This window comes from Meles meles, chromosome 6, assembly GCF_922984935.1.
Source record: "Meles meles chromosome 6, mMelMel3.1 paternal haplotype, whole genome shotgun sequence".
Classification (NCBI taxonomy): domain Eukaryota; kingdom Metazoa; phylum Chordata; class Mammalia; order Carnivora; family Mustelidae; genus Meles; species Meles meles.
In genome coordinates, this window is record NC_060071.1 from 57,941,691 (window position 1) to 57,959,366 (window position 17,676).

Below are 17,676 nucleotides of genomic sequence, written 5' to 3' on the forward strand. Positions count from 1 at the left end.
ATCATTTTACTGGATATCTTATTTTTAGCACTTAATATGTAAATACAGACTGTATGGATTTTTTTTTATCATAACAGAATTATTTAAGTATACATGTTTTTAAAAATTGCATAATTATTATATTTGGTGTATAAATATATATTGTTGTATATTTTTTGTCACAGCAAAATCACTAGAAGCATTCATCACTAGGTGAATCAAGGAAACTAAGTCTGTTTTCTAATTTGCTACCAAAGAGTTAAAATATTAAGAGTCTATTTTATTTTCTAGTTAAGAGTCTATTTCTAATTTGCTACCAAAAATTACTTAATTAAACCAGATTATGCTTCAGTACATCTTCCTAAATGTGGAATTAGCAAGCGATCTACTTTACAAGAACATCAGCAAATGAAAACAGCTATAAGATAATAGGTGGGATGAATTTAAGGACAGGTTATTTTGCCTTAACTATGTGAATGTACCCTAAGATCCTAGGTATCTAGAATATTTGCATGTGTGTATGTGTTTTCAGTCAATGTTTCATTATTTTATTGTATTGAGTACAGCTGACACATAATGTTACTTTAGTTTCAAGAACATTTTAAAGTCAATATTTGAGAGTGAATCAATTTTAAAAGATTATTCTTCCAAAGGTTCCAAAGTATATGTATCTAGAAAAAAGCTGTTAACTCTAACATATTAAAAAAATGCAGTAGGATAAAGAGGCTGAAAACCTTGAACACCAACCTTAAAAAACCTTTAAAATAAGTTTTCTCAACTCTTCTCATAAAACTTCAAAGAGAAAGCAGCTACCTGGAAAGGAGGTAAGGTGCTTGCATTTACAGAGGACTGGTGAATATGAATGCTTTAAAGCATCAAAGGTAACCTCCTCTACCTAAAATAAAGCCAAAATCCAAACAGACATATTAAAGCAAAATGATGCCATAAAACACCCTGAATAGCCAATATTCATCTTGAGAAAGAAGAACAAAACTGGAGGCATCATGCTTTTTGATTTCAAACTATATTACAAAACTAAAGTCATTAAAACAGTATGATATTGGCATAAAAACTGACACACAGATCAATGGAACAGAATTGAGAGCCCAGAATTAAACCCATACATATACTGTCAATTAATTTATGACAAAGGAGCCAAGAATATATAGTGGGGAAAGACAATCTCTTCAACAAATGGTGTTGGGGAAACTGGACAACCACATGCAAAAGAATGAAATTGGACAACTTTCTTACACCGTACACAAAAACTCAACTCAAAATGCTAAAAACTTGAACATAATGCCTAAAGCCATAAAACTCATAGAAGAAAACATACACAGTAAGCTCCTTGACGTAGGTCTTGGCAATGATTTTCTGAATCTGACACAAAAGTAAAAGAAATAAGATAAAAAATAAACAAGCAGGACTATATCAAACTAAAAAGCTCTCGCGCGGCAAAGGAAGTCAACAACAAAATGAAAAGGCAAACTACAGAATGAAAGAAAATATTTGTAAATCACATATCTGATAAGAGGTTAATACCTAAAATATATAAAGAACCCATACAACTTTAAAAAAAAAAGAACCGGGGCGCCTGGGTGGCTCAGTGGGTTAAGCCGCTGCCTTCGGCTCAGGTCATGATCTCAGGGTCCTGGGATCGAGTCCCGCATCGGGCTCTCTGCTCAGCAGGGAGCCTGCTTCCCTCTCCCTCTCTCTGCCTACCTCTCTGTCTACTTGTGATCTCTCTCTGTCAAATAAATAAATAAAATCTTAAAAAAAAAAAAGAACCAATCTGATTTAAAAATGGACAGAAGATCAGAATAAAAAAAATAGACTACCATGTGTCAAATTCTAAGAAGAGATCACGGTGTGATGGCAAAAGATTTTGATATTAAGGAATATTGAGAATATTAAGAACCAGAGTAGAATTTGCTAGTGTGGCTCCAGCTTCTTATACACAATACATGTTCCACTTCTGATCAAAATGTACCAAAGAGGAATACTTCTCCACCCACTAAAATGAAAGGCCTGATCCAAGTGTCCTTTCAGAAACACCAATTTCCTTTTGTCACCATCAATTCTTCACTTATCAAACACCTTAATGAATTTTAAAACCCTATATAATAGTTTGAGCCAAGTGTATTTTCCTGGTAGTTTTGAAACCTCATTTTCTAGTTTTTTTTTTTAAGACTTTATTTATTTGACAGAGAGAGAGATCACAAGTAGGCAGAGAGGCAGGCAGAGAGAGGGGGGGAAGCAGGCTCCCTGCTGAGCAAAGAGCCCGATGTGGGGCTTGATCCCAGGACCCTGGGACCATGACCTGAGCCAAAGGCAGAGGCTTTAACTCAGTGAGCTACCCAGGCGCCCCTCATTTTCTAGTTTTTATATAAATCTCTTGGAATATTTATTAGCATCACTCAAGTCCCTCAGTAAGTGACTTCTCTGGGAACATGAAAATTGTAGCTTCTTAGAGAATGAACTTAAATAATTGATGCTGATCCACTCATGGAAATCTAGCGTAGAACTGCAATAACAGCTCTTACCCATAGAGAAAAATACTCACCAGTTCAGGAGCTTGACAATTCTCCAGAAGTCTCTAAGTCAGGGAGAGGGAATGGGCATGGGGAGGAGAGGAGGCAGGAGGCAGTCCCTGAGCTGGTAGACGAGATTTGGTGGGCAACTATAAAAGCCAATTAATGGAACAGCTTCTATTGCCCTGACCTTGTGTTTCCTTTCAGTGGAGCCCTGCTGGCCTACATGCTTATTCCAGGGCTAACCTTTACCTGTGCTTATAGATACTTCCAGAGAAAGACCAGAAAAGGAAAGCTAGAAATGAGGAGAGGGAGAAGGTGAAAACAAGTGAGTGAGGAAAAGAAAATGTAAGATTAGTGAGCAAGGGATGAAGGAAGACAGAATAAGTAAGCATGAGAAGGAGGAGGGAAAAAAAGCAGGCTTACAGGTTTAGATACATTTGAATGGATGCCAGATCTTGGTTTATTAAAAAGCTGTAAAGCAATTCAGGCATTGGAATGCCAACGTTAGATCCATGAAGCGAAGTCCAAGACAACAATGACATCGCTGTAACATCTGGAGAAGAAAGCTGCAGATCCATCTTAACTAAAACATGGGAAATATATGTACTCAGAACCACATTCATGCAATGTCCCCAAAACTGTAATGAAGCTCTTGATGAAAACAAAGAGAGTATTACCGGGGGCATTCACTTTAATGACACCATGTACATGAATGAGAGAGAAGGCTCATCCGAAAGGGAAGCACAGGACCTGAGACCCGAAGGGAGAAATCCAAGAGCAGATAACTAAGGATTGGGTGGAAGAAAGATGTTCTGATGCATGGCCCTCTTCATTAAACAGATGTACAAGCAAACAACAGTAAGTCTGAAAAGAGACAGATGGAGCGCTCTAGAAAGATAAGGGTGTTCACGGGCAGAGCCATGACAACACTCCACACAGGGGAATCCGATGACACTACGTAGGTGGACACTAGAGGTAGAGTTTAGCTAAAACACGAGGTATCAGATTTCAAATAAATGCATGTTTCCTCCTGTTTTCTCCATGTTGCATTATTAGGCTGTTCTATAAATGTTTATTCAGCACATGTCGTAGGCTCTGGTATGCAGGCCATTGGGCATACACCAGAAACAACAACAAAACCCCAAAGCCTCTGAGTTAACCACACACACACACACACACACACACACACACACACCTTTTACACTTTATGGAAAAAGAGTCAGTCCCATTAGAAGTTCTCACTGACTAGGGCGTCTGGGTGGCTCAGGGGGTTGGACCTCTGCCCCTGGCTTGGGTCATGATCTCCGGGTCCTGGGATTCAGTCCCGCATCGGGCTATCAGCTTGGCAGGGAGCCTGCTTCCCCATCTCTCTCTGCCTGCCTCTCTGCCTACTTGTGATCTCTCTCTGTCAAATAAATAAATAATATATGTATATGTATGTGTATATGTATATATATATATATATGTAAAGAAGAAGTTCTCACTGACTAATTCAGAACGGAACCTACAATTTGTGAATCTGAAGTCCCTTGTTATAAGTAACTAGGTAAGAACAGTCCATTTGGGTGTGCTGAATACCTAGTCTAAGTAATGAGGACTTACAGAAACACCGAATCAAAAAATCACTCAAGAAATCACTGAGCCACTGTGTACGTGAATGAGCACTGATTGGGATCCTAAGAAATCTAACTAAATACGGAAGCCCTTGCCCCAGAGAGCTATTCAGTCTTGCAGGGGAAACAGAGATTTATGTACCATAAAACAAAGTTTGTACTATGATCAAGTGCCAGCTTAATTAGTCCAGACAACAATAATTATCAATTACTTGGCAATCATATTCCTCACTCAACTTTTAGCAAACTTTAAACAAATCTGTCTTGGAGATAATGCCTTACTTAATCTAAAGGAGCATCCTGAATGTCAGAAATTCCAGGTACCTTGCCATACATGAGAGAGATGTCTGGAGCAAAGGGATCATATTCTCCCCAGTGACATATGATACTTAACCTACGGGCTAGAGAGAAGTTAACCCTAAGTCTCTTTTACTCTAAAACCCCAATAAACCTGCTTTTTAATTGTCACTTGATTTCAGGAGTTTAGACCAGATCTGGGAGCCTCTCTGGCTTTGGGAGATATTTGCCTCCCTCTGTGTGTTCTAAGGGCCTCATCATGAACATGAGGACGTGCACTTAGCACAGCCAGAGACCAGAGCAAAGCCTGGGGAATCAGTCAACATATTTGTCATCATCTACCAAACAGCTGGGGGTCAGGCACAGATTCCCGTTTCTGGTCGGACGCATGAGCTGGGACTGTAGCCTTCACGTGTTCAGAAAATCAAGCAGAAACACATGCACACCCACCGGTTTTCACTTGGCTGAGGCTTCTAAGGAGCAGGTGGAAGAGCTATTTAGATTTTCCCCCAATTAATTGCGTTAGAAATTGTAGTAAATAAAGAGTTTTAAGCACATTTCCTACCCCCCACAACAGTTCCCATATCATGAAAGAGCAGCTGCTGCAGGATCCCAGGTGGCTCATAGAAGCCCAGGCTGGGCTCGTTTGCTGGGAGCCCTACGAAGGGAGCCCCGGGCAGTAAGACCTCCCATCAAAATACATATTATGTCATATATCACCGTATGAGGTAGGTACGGTGCTCACTACAGTTCTACAAACACCACCATATTTGTCTCAACAGCCACATCAGAAGCTATTAATATCCCTACTTTATTTTTTTTTAATTTATTAATATCCCTATTTTAGATAGGAAGCAACTGTCAATGTCTCATAGCTTCTACATAACAGATCTAGAATTCACACTGCGGTCTTTCCCTGAGCCTTCACCACTCTCACAGGAGACACTGCATGTGGTTACGGGGTTGACAGTGATGGCAACAGTGATAATGGTGGTCTGGAAATGGCATGTGGTCCCAGAGAATCCATCACATTCAAGGTCAATAAGAAGAGAGAACTAAGGTATTCAGGGTTTTTTTTTAATCTTTTTTTTAAAAAAAGATTGGTTTGGCAAAATTTATACTAATTACAGTCATTTCCATGATTTGTACAATTATGCCTAATTAGGAGCCAGTATAATAATATTTATGTACAAGAATAAATAAGTCAGATTAACTTTGATCTTAAATTTATTTGATTACAATAGTGAGTTCTACGCATATATAATCAGACTTCGCTGTTGTCCAGGTTCTAATATGCATGTGTGACACCTTACAGCATTTTATACTTTAAAAATATGCTTCCTAAGGACATCCTTAGGAATAATACTAATAGAGTATGGTCTTGCTCTGGAGAATATTGGAGTCCGGTCATTTCATCCTGACCCCTCCCTGAGAATTAGTTATGATTTATACCATTCCACAGATTTAAAAACTGAGGCCAGAATATATGAAATATATCATTCATACGGTTTAGTTTTATTCACAACCTAAAAAGTGAAACGTATTGCTATTGAAATACTGAGATTAAACACCAAGAGAAATCACCTCCTTACTTCAAGGAAATCAAATCTATTATTTGGGGAAATGCTGGTTTAATTCTTTTAATTAAATTCCCCAACTGCTTAGCCCAGTTAAGCTTTCAGTTGTTGGGACCTGCTTTTTGAGTGAAAATAAAGAGCCAAGTAGGGTGATAAAACCTATTCAAAACCAAGGCGCCATTACCTAACCCATGTGCCTAGACTTCCTCTACACCTGTCACTTGGTAAGGAGCACAACATTTTAACTAACTAAATATTTGCTCTCATCCAGGGACAGGAAAATTGTTAATAGGGATTATGTGGCTAACATTATCCAGTTTAATTCCATGGAGAGCAGAAAGGGAAAAGATGGGCATAACACTGGACCGAGAGGTGGGGTAAGACTCAGAGGCCCATAACAGGACCCCCAGAGGAAAGGGCACTAAAGCATGTAACAAGAAACAAGCTTTACTTTAGGAACACGCTTTGCATCCTTAGTCAAGAGAATGATTCGAGAAAGTGCATAACAAGATCCTTACCGTAGTATGACCTTGTGTTGCTAAAAATACAGTGAATTCCCAGAAAGTCAAATTTCCATATTTAAAACATGGGTTGAGAAAGAAATCTCCCCAAATGAAGGACAAGATGTCTATGTTTAGGATTCACCAAATCGTGTGGCCCATCCATTGACAGGGGTAATCAAAAATTGCTGGAGGAAAAGTCAATGAGTATTTATATCAAGAGGCTTTGCAAAGTAGACACTTATGAAATGACCCATCAGTCTGAGCTCCTGAGGCCATGTCCATTCCAGATTCATTTCCAGTCACAAGGCCTGGTCACATTATAGCTAAGCAGAACACCAGGAATCAAAGCTATGGAATAATCACAGGGCATTGTCCTTTTGTACTTTTCAAAGATAAAATAAATGTGCAATGACACTTGGAATAGCTAGTGTGCCTAACGTCAATGTTTATGCTGTTTGTTGAGACGGTATCTGTAGCTAATATTTATTGGGGGTTTACTATATGTTGGGCACTCTTCCACGCACCTAACACAGATGAACTCATTGCATCTTTGCTACAACCATCTGAGGCAGACACTATTATCACTCACATTTAACACATGAAGAAACAGGCACAAAAGTGAAGAAACTGCCCCAAGGGCACATATTTTAATAAGAATTACTTTTTGCAAGGTGCCTGGGTGGTTCATTTGATCAAGCATCTGCCTTCGGCTCAGGTCATGATCTCAGCGTCCTGGGATTGAGCCCTGCATCAGGCTCCCTACTCAGAGAGGAGTCAGTTTCTCCTTCTCCTTCTCCCTCTGCGTTCTCTCTTGCTCACTCAAATAAATAAAATCTTTAATAACAAATAAATAAATAATTACTTATTGGAGTGCCTGGGTGACTCAGTCGGTTAGGCATCTACCTTTGGCTTGGTTCATGATCCTGAGTTCCTGGGATGGAATCCTGCATGGGGCTCCCTGCTCAGTGGGGAGCCTGTTTCTCCCTCTCCCACTGCTGCTCCCCACCCTCCCAACTCATGTCCCCACCCAAATAAATAAATAAATAAAAGTACCTTTGTACCATGGAAGTATGGAAAAGTTAAATTAAATGTTAAATTAAACTTCACCTGAAGTGACTGATATCCCTGCTATCTCAAAACAAGACTGAGCCCCCTCTTGACCCTCAGCCACTGGGGGGCACTGGATGTTAAAATGTCTTATTCATTTATGTCACCACGAGCAACTTGGCCAGGGCCAGCGACAGAGTACTTGGTCAGTAAATGTTGAATGGACACCCTGTTTTCTTTAACTTTCTTGATATCTGTATCTATGTGACAATTTGAAAGGGTTTTTAAAAGGCTAGCACGATCTGGATTCATTTTGATGATCAAGTCTATCATTTATTAAGCTTATTAATTTGTCAGCATGCCAATCTGTCTTTTCTACACTGTGATAAATGATACACTGTCTTCTTTGTTGACATTTTCATCCAAGGACTTTGATCTGTATTGTGAACCTGATCCTACTCATAAAAATATTCATGCCTTCTAGGCAGCTTATGCACTTGAAATGTGAGGGCTCACCCATGGCTGCAAATGGGAAGGCAACTCACAGTGCTGCTGCAGAGGTGTTTGGCTCGGCTGGAAGGGTTTAAGACTCTCTTGTTTGAAGGTGTCCATTGGGCCCACCTTTCTTTGCAAATAAAGCCTGATTCACACATTTAGTTACCTGTCTGGTCCCAAAAGTGTTTAAGTTTGTGAGCCCTGCGATATACAGGTAGCTGGGAATTCAGAGTAGACTGAATTGAAAGCTGTCATATTCCTGGAGTTTATAATTTATGGCTCATGCTTTAGTTTGATAGGAACCTTTTTAGATGATTGGGCAATGAAACAACTGTTTTCCCCAAGCTAGTCCTCCCATATACGCATACCTAATTCGCCTGGAGGAGACCTGGAGTCCCTTCATTCCTATTTTCAAGGCATCCCTGAGATAGAATCATTACTACTCTGTCTTTACAAATGGATGAACTAAAACCAAGGAAAGGGCAGACAATCCACCTAGACAATGCCTAAGGCATCTGACAGAAATGCTACCGAAGAGAGCAAATGTTTTAGCTCTGAGTTTACCCACTTGCCTAGTATGTTCTCTGTTATGTTTCTCATCTTAAAATCCCTCTTAGAAAGAAAGGAGGTTTGTTCAAGACATTCCTAGAGTTTACTCTTGGACTCCCCTTTTCTGGCCAGCCTAGACAGAGAGGTCAGCTTAGGGGTGGATCACTGCTATCGGTCGGAACAACAGCCATGTGTCCTGAATGATGGATGATGAGAATCACAGACAGATGACCTTTCCTGAGGGGCTCACGCTCCTCCAGGTGTGGCTGCCCTACTCTGACTTGACCGTCTGGATTCAGCTTTTGGTTCAATGCACAGTGTGCCTCACTGGATCTCTTGTGCTGCTCTAGTACTATTTACAGTCTGGATCTGGCCCATGGCATAGAATGCCGCTGTCCAATAAATACTCCTTACAGTGTGGACATTTATGTGCCACTGATGGAGAATTTTCTATTTCTTCCCATAGTCCCACTGACGAGCTCTCTCGGCTCAGTCCCATTAGAGAACTCAACTGTGAAATTATCAGAGAGTGAATGCCAGGCCCTGAGACTGGTCGGTTAAGAAGCACGTACCTTCCAGTAAGAGCCTTTACTATTTGCTCTACTGGGAGCCAGGCGGCTCTCCTGGGCCTTCTCCCCTTTTTTGGTAGGAACGGGTCTAAGTTGGCTTTAAGAACTCTGGGGCATCTCCTTGGGATAACAGTGAGTAACCTATCAACAAACATGATAACCAATAACAGACTTTTGTTGCTTGAACACTTTTATACTTCAGGAAGGCAGCCCTTAGCTCTCACTTTGACAAAGAGTTACCTCGTCTTCTAAAAATCTGAGACTTTCTTATTCTTAACCAGTGTCTCCGATTCTGAACTATGTAAAACAGAGTACGTATTAGCATCAGTCGTGACTGCAAGTGGTGCTCTTTCAAGAGCCTGAAAAGAGATTGGCCCCCTTCTCCCATGTAGTTCAAGGCTTTCTCTCTGATCAAAGGTCGTAAGTAGATAGAGATGAGAGTCTCTGTGTCACCAGCCGCAGAGCCTGACTTCTGTGCCCTGATGCTTCCTCTGTCTGCTCAGGGCTCCCCAAGATCCTAGCAACGCTCACTGAGGCCTGCCCCTCTCAATAATGTTCCTGAACGCCCTCATCCTCCACCAGTCCGACTCCTGTTCCTTCAGGAACAGGCTCTACTCAGCCATTAATGATGCTAATCATGAACGGTACCCGCTGAGCAAACCATTTCGCAGATCTGTATTTTGACAGAGGGAAGTCCTTGAGTCAATGCCTTATTGCAAAAGACAACTAAGAAAGCCAGCCTTCTGTGCATGGGTCCTGTCGACAATGACACCAACCCAGATTTTCACCCTGACGCTTTCTTTCAAGCCGTGCTCATCACCCTTGTTGGCCCCTGTAGCATAAAAACCACACAGACAAGGCACTCAGTGGAAAAACTCTTGATGGCCTGCGAGATTCTGCACAGCAGTTCTGTCTCTAGAGCTCTCTCCTGCCTCCTTTGCGCTCTTAAAGTAAGCCGCAGCCAGCAGCTGTCACCCCAGAGGGGATGGCTCAGGGGGAGAGACATTTCCGAACCTCTCTGCAGTCTGATTTGAAGAGGGAATGTTTGCTTTCCTTCTTCTTGGGCACTGAGTCCGATAAAGGAGGTCTCAACCTCCTCAAGTGGACAGGCTGGTGTGGGCGTTGGGAGGCCTGAAATCAATCAGGAGTCCATTGCTCAATGAGGTAAAAGGGGAAAGGAAGCACAGGCAGGCCTTGTGTCTCAGTGCATCCCCCCTCTGGGGCTGTGTCCCACCGGAGAGGACAATAGCTCGGCGAGCTCCTGTGGAGTGGGCAGTGTGCCCTGGGCTAGATGACGGAAGAAGTCTGTGCGAGGAGAGGAGGCCCAGCTTTTATTTCTGAATATTGCGTCATCAGTCTCGGAGCCGATCTGAACTTTGTTTTCTAACAATCAGGAATCAGAAATGACATAAGAAGGGGAAAAAATAATCTTGGCACCTCACAAGTCTCCTCCCAGTAGCCGGATCGGGAGCAAGGTGCCAGCACTTTTCCCTCCCTCTCCTTGAGCTGAAGAGGTGCTATGACGGCAAAACTCACCGGAGCACACGGAACTGCAGTGGCTGGAAATGTCTTTGTCCCTAAAACACCCCACCGGCTTCTGAACAAGAAGATGGCTGCGAGGACACCAGCCAGGAGCCCGAAGCCAGGAAGACCCGACATGGTTCCCTGGGGAGACAGGAGGGCCTGCAGCTTCAGCATTGTGAGGATCCCACCACAGAAGCATCTGCTTCTTCCAGGTGCGACCACAAGGAGCTCTGCAAAAGCCCTGAGTCCCCAGACAGATGCGACTGAGGCAGCAAAATCCCTGGGAGCAAAAAAGCAGGACTGGCTTTATAGAAAAGCTGGTGCCAGCCCTCTGGGGGGGAAAGGAAGAATGGGCTCATAAGAAGGGGGAGGGAAGAAACAGGAGGGTGGCTTTGAAAGGAAGAGAAACGGGATCTAATAAGGAAAGGGGTCCTACGGGAAATAGTTAAGCTTGGGTAATTTTCTGAGAAGACAAAAAATAAGTCTGTTCTCTTTGGTGACTGTAATCCTGGGGTGGCCTTTTGAAGGCTCTGACACCAACTGACTTTCCTTCTCAATCAGTCAAACAACATGAGATGAGCTGGTGTTTGCTTTAGTCAAGTAACTTCTCAGCACTGGGGCTGAACCAACACGGAGGCAGAGTCATAACCCTGGGGTGAAGGTTTCCCCCTCACATCCATCCTAAGGAATCTGAGAAACAGATTTGTTTTTCTCCTAAATCAATATTAGGAAAGGAATGAAGAATTGCTTAAAAACCCTATTTCACTGAAGTGTCCTCATCCTGCTTAAAAATCAAATCAGCCTAATAAAAACTATGCAGAGACATCAAACATACCTTCACCTTCAATCAGTTACACCTTCTTCACCTGCGCACCTGTTCTTGGTCTCACTCCTCGTACACTGGGCTACAACACATTCCAGTATGTCCAAGTTCACAGTCACCATCACCTTACGACCCTGGAGCTCAGCAGTCTTCAGAGCTCTCAGGACAAACCTGCTTGTGTGTCATCAGTGTTTCAGAGGTGGGAGCCACCCCCTAGTACCGACACAGCCTCTCAGACGCAAGTTCGTGTCTTCGGGAGAAGGACCTAGCTGCCCCCCCGGGGCACTGCCCTGGAAAGGAGGGGATATTGGGTGTCCAGCTATTCTGAGACAGCTCCTACTGAGATCAGCTCTCTGGAGCCAAGGGAAAAGAGACTGAGAAGATGGGAAGTGACACTGGGAAGCCCAGAGCATTGGGACAGTCTGAGTTTTGTCACTTTAACCATCAAACCTAATTTGGCAGGACAGCCCAGGTATCAACAACGTATGTCTGGGTATCTGGGTCTGTATTCTCACACTCCTTCCATTACTACTTGTGGTCATCTTGAAACACTGTGTTTGAAAGAAGAAGTCACTCATGTCTGCCTCCCTCCTTGAGAAAAAGCAACCAAAAGCAAGCCAGGGGCATCATGCATATGTTACATAAATGGACTCTGCTGAGGGGAGAGGCAAGGAGGGAACCACCAAGTGCACGTTCACTGACCTCCCAACCTAGGACAATGTGCCCTGGAGGGACTTGGGGACTTGGGCTCACCTTAGTGCCACAGCACATATTCAGGAATTCGTCCTGGTCAGACTCCAGGGAGGACCCCAGACCAGGCTGGCAGTCTTGATTCTTAGCCCAAGTGCCTTCTCTCGGCCCTCGAGAGCTGCAAATTTAGATGGGGGGGAACCTTCCACAAGAAGGGTTGGGGTGGGCATCTCTGACCTGTCTTTAATTGAAACTAACAGAAACGAACATCTACCTCACTTTGAGTTCTGTTTCAATTAACTTTGTGGTGGAGAGGGGGTTGGCAAGGAGAAGGCTGTGGTATTTTTAAAAACAGTAAGCTGAGGTTTGGAGCTCTTTCTTCCTTTCTTTCCTTTTCAATGGATGCTGTAGCCACAGGGAAAGAAATCGGGGGCGGAGAAAACAGCTACTCCCTGGCACTCTCAGAGCAGGGTGCGGTGCCAGCCGCTCCAACCGTCTGGAGACGAGGTAATTGTCACTCCTCTCGCTGTAACTTCTTGCTTTCCGATGAGTGGCTGGCAGGTTTATCTGCTTCTGAGCAGCTTCGAACCACGTCAGTGACACGGACGACGTCAGCAAGAGCAATCGGAAGGCAGGACGACGCCACTGCCAGCAGCAGTGGGAGGGAAAATTTTTGCCTTAAAGAAAATTCGTAGGCTATCTGTCTGACTGACTCTCTCTCTCATTGACTGAAATAACTGCCGGTGATTCGAGAAGGCCAGAGGGGATATGTAGTTTTACGCTGCCATTTTAAGGTCTGGGGTACAAAAGCATTTAGTTGACACAATGAGCTGACACTTCCAAGCCCCTTGTGTGGGCACCGCCCCCACGTAGGAGAGGATGGGCTTGGAATGCATCAGAGGACGCAACCAACATGAACACCACCTCCTAGCAAGTGTCTCCAGCCCCCGTACGCACACCTATGGTGATCACTGCAGTAAGCTTGGCCCATTTCATGTTACCGATCGTCCCAGCTGCTTTTATTTTTGTCGCTCTCATAATAAACAGGATACTAGAACCACCAACAGCTTGACAAGGATCCTCAACTCAGTGCTATTCTTTGGTCTATTTTGTAAAAGTAGGTTTAAAAGCCTCTGCTGTCCAGAATGGCAACCCTCTAAAGTTCTCAGTTGCAAAGATAAGGTTCTTTTCCATCAACAAATACCAAACACTTTAAATGTTAGGACAAGGAGGCATTCCACGACCGACACATGGCCAAAATGCTTTAAAAGATATTCTCTGGGGAAAAGCAAGAGACCCTAAGGCAAAGGTGGGTGGGGGAGTTCAAACTGCAATAGCTTCTCCAACCCAGGCATATTCGAAGGTGAGAAAACCCCACTTCAAGCACAGTCCTGTGATTCCTGACTCCCCTAAAAGCAGCAGGATAAAGTCAAAATTCTGTGCAAATCGAAATTTATGGTGACTGGGTTTGCAGAAATAGTTGTGTCTAATTCAGGGATATGGAGAGAGTGTCACAGGTCAGAAAGCAGCAGTTCTCATGGCAGTATATCGTGAAGACCAGAGCCTCTGGAGTAGCGCTCCACGCCAGCCAGTGGTGGGCATCTAAGTTAGCATTATGTAATGACAATCATCAGCAACTTGCTGGGTGACCACGACCAAGTCACTTAATTTCCTATGCCTCAGTTTCATCACCTATCCGTCACCCCAAGAAACCAGAGATGTAGATGCCCGCAGGGTTACTGAAGAACACACCTAGAAAACACTCCAGGTGATGACTAGGAGCAATAATAATGCCACACGGGGAGTCACTTGCCCCCATGGTCACTTCCAGCTCTCCCTGGAAGCCATGACTGATATGCAGTATCTCTGCAACAGAGGTTCTCAGCCTGGGTCCTTGAACCCTGCATGGGCCATGGGTGGGCTTTAAAAAAGAGCCCAGTTACTCTAATCTCTGGGACAGGACACCCATAACATACAGGATTTAAGAACCATTGCTCTACCCTAAGTTACAGGGTTACAGGGGTACCAAAAAAAAAAAAAAACACTTACACTGCCTGATGGAGAGAAGAAGTCAGGAATGGTGACCACAGAAGCCAAGAGAAACACAAACAAAACCACCAGGCTTTCACGTCAACCCTGAGTCATCAATTCCACACTGACCCAATCCATCAGAAGGGGATTTCATCAGTCAGTAATGCCTAGAAGACGGTTAGACGGTTACTAATAAGCAGAAGAAACAACTGATCAAGGAGGGCACAAGGAAGGAAGTACCTGGTATCACCCATCCAATATCAAGGACACCTGTTGGAAGGAAAGCTTACGGATTCCACAGGGCTTTGGGAAGAACAGGCAGCTTTACAACAAAAAGGCTATAAGGAGTGGTGAGGGTGAAGCCATCCTGAGCTCTTGAGTGCAGAGTGAGAGATAAGGAGGGAGGTCTGGGTGCAGGATGAAGAAACAGATAATTCTGTAATATCAGAAGGTCATATCAGAAGGGTGGCACGTCCCTCCGTATCTCCCAAATGAGACCCAAGTCCCAGCCCTGACAAAGGAACCATGTTTAGAAGAGAAAGTCGAGGGTTTTGGAGAAGGGGAGGGCATGGTGTAAAAGAGCCACAAGACCTTAAACTGTGATCTTCAGAGACCAGGTCAGAAGGGGGCACTTAAAGAGAAGGAGACAGGGAGAGAAAGAATTTCCTCCTAATTCCTGAGAGCTAAACAGCGCATATGAAATGATCTAACACTTAGAGAGCAATTTACAGTTTACAAAACATTGTGACATTCACTATCTCATTTAATCCTTATCATCCTGAAACGCTGGTTATATTTTCTCCGTTTTACACAAGAGGAAACTGAGGTTAGGAAGGGCGGATTATGCGACTTGCTCAAGGTCACCTGGCTGAAATCGAAGCTGGAACGCACCCTCAATGCCCTCCCACGCTTCCCGGTTGTCTTCCACCTTTAAATGTTTTCCATTAACTCCTAAGGGGCAAGGTTGATGTGACTACAACAGATCCCCGCCCCCCAGCCACTTGCCCCAAAATCTGGGGCGGAGCAGCGCCCTCCGGTGCCAGGAAGGGGACCTGAGTGACGCGGAGCCACAGACCGGGGTTTCCCCCGTCCTGCCGGGCTCGGGGGAGCAAGCGGCAGAAGCCACGGCTCTTACACTCGGAGCAGTCAAGTAACGCTCCAGCAGCAGTTGCCGGCTTGGGGCTTAACGTGCGAGGGGCAGCGCTGGGTGAAGTCCCTTCCGAGGGATCCCAGGACCGGGACCAAACGCCAGCGCCCGCTTCTAGCACTCGGTTCCCCACGCTCGCCCCTGTCCCGCTGGTTCTTTCAGGCGGTTCCCCAGCGCACGGGGGCACCTCCCTGTGGTGGAGTGCTGGGGGGTGAAAGCGCGGACCGACTCTGGGGCGAGCTCTTCCACTTCGGATCCTCCAGGTCAGGGCAACCGCGAGCAAACCCTGGCTGGAAGTTTGGGCGTCAAAGGTTTCAGATCAAGTAGCAAGTTGCCCGGAGAGCCGCGGAGGTGGAGGTCTGAGGTGGGGGCGGCGTTAGGGGAAGAAGGGACAGGCTAGAGAAGGTGTCCCTTCCCACGCAGCCCCTGGCGGCCCCGCGGGTGGTTGGCTGGTCCGCCTCTGCAGCCGGAGGGTGCGGAAAACGCGCCGGGCACCGGCACCCGGCAGCGAGCACCCGGCGCAGCGCAGCCCCTCCTCGCCCGGCTCCGCGCTCCTCCCCACCTGCCCGCCGCCTCGCCCCCGCCGCGGAGACTCACAGTCCGCAGGAACTGGATCTCGTCCTCGCCTCCTTCTCCCCCTTCGGCCATGGCTCCCGAGGCGTCGGCGGTGCCCCAGCCTCCGGCGCCTGTGCTTCCCCGGCAGCCGCTCGGCGTGCGCTGGCTGCTACTGCGCTCTTTCTCCTCCTCCTCCTCCTCTTCCTCCTCCTCCCGCTCCTGGCTCAGACTCAGCAGCGCCGAGCTAATCCCCGACCATATAGGGAGCTGGGCTAACACTCCACTGCACTGCAGAGCGCCAGCGCCAACCAAGCAGCCCGCCTACCCCTCTCGCCTCTCGCCCCAGCCAAGTGCGCGGCGACCGCGGGCCGGGCAGAGAGCGCAGCGCCCGGCGCGCCGAGCGGGCGGGGGCGGCGCCGGGACCCGGGGGTGGGGTGCAGTGGGGCCTCCCCCGCACACCACCGCACCGCGCCGCACACCCAGCGGAGGCTAGCGCTCCGCAGCGACGAGAGGGTGCCCCCTACCCTGCTCCGATTCACAAACAAAGGCCAGTGGCTTAGCTTCAGCATGCTGAGATTGGGCTTCAAAGCCCTCTCGCTGTGCCCACTTTGCTATCGTGTGTGTGTGTACGCGCGCGCGCATGTGTGCGTGCCCGTGTGTGCGTGTATGTTTGTGTTTGGGACCGGAATGCCTTGCTCCGTCCGACCCCAGCGCCTTGTTCGGACCCACAACCGAGGAAGGCTGAGAGGGGTGTGCCTGTGTTCTAAAAAGCGGCTGGGAGAACCCGTACAGTGAGGATGGAAGGGGACTGTCCTTTCCTAACAAAGTTTGCAACTCCCTGGATAGCCCTTTTCTTACCTTAAAAGAGCCCCTTCCCCTCTTCAAATCTAATCAATACGTTTTACTAACCCCTTTCGACTCTATTATTGCCGGACAGAATAAGAGCTTCCTGCGCCTCAGGGAGCTTCTGGGGCTCCCCATTCCATTCGAAATTCAGAGGCCAGGTGGCATCAGAACGCTTCTCTTTTGCCAACCTCTCCCCCGCCCCCACCGCCGTCTAAACTTTAGGGTGCAGCCCTGCGGACTCTAAAACGGATAGAGGAGTATATACAGTGAGACCCCCTACTGGGTCCTTGGGCTGCTGACATCCCATCCAGCCTTGGGTGGTTTTCCAGGGCTGGGGACTGTAGGATTGTTACTTGCTGAAGGTGAGGGTACAGGATGCCACCATCTGTCGGCTGGCCAGGTAGCTCCAGGGCAAGAGAAGTATTCAAGGGAGGGGACACTAGGAAGAGATGTAAAACTGGGATGAAGAGTAATCCAGAAGATGTATGGGTGACAATTCTGGGCTGATGGTAACAGAGGACATGGGAAACCCAATTGATTTCATAGCTGCTTTGTGGATGAGCTCTCTCTTGGTTCTGTCTTAAAGACCTTTGCTGAGCTCTAGTCCCATCAGAAACATCAGAAATGTTAAGGAAAATAAAAATGCTAAGAAAAATCACGTGTTTCTTGTATTGTACTAAACAGCTTCCTTCTAGAGCTGCATCTTGGCCCTAGCACCCTCTCCTAGAAGCCTGCCTAGAATATGTCAAACCATCTGCACGTTGTGGCCCTTCACATATTGGAGGGCACCTGTCATGCTCGCTTCTGTGACCCACAATCCACTCTTCCTTTCTTCTGACTGAAGGTCCTCTTCCTCTCACCATACAGGTTGCATGGTTTTCAGAGCCTACATCATCT

The 17,676-nt window shown here is 45.9% G+C and overlaps 1 protein-coding gene across 1 annotated transcript in view; it reads right to left on the reverse strand.

The window, feature by feature from the left end:
- RYR3 (ryanodine receptor 3) overlaps positions 1–16,050 on the reverse strand; it is a 513,582-nt gene extending 497,532 nt beyond the window's left edge. The window contains exon 1 of the mRNA XM_046008318.1: positions 15,976–16,050. Coding sequence (XP_045864274.1) covers positions 15,976–16,026 — 51 coding nt within the window. The 5' untranslated portion in view covers positions 16,027–16,050. The remainder of the gene's footprint in view (positions 1–15,975) is intronic.
- Positions 16,051–17,676: the final 1,626 nt, after the last annotated feature.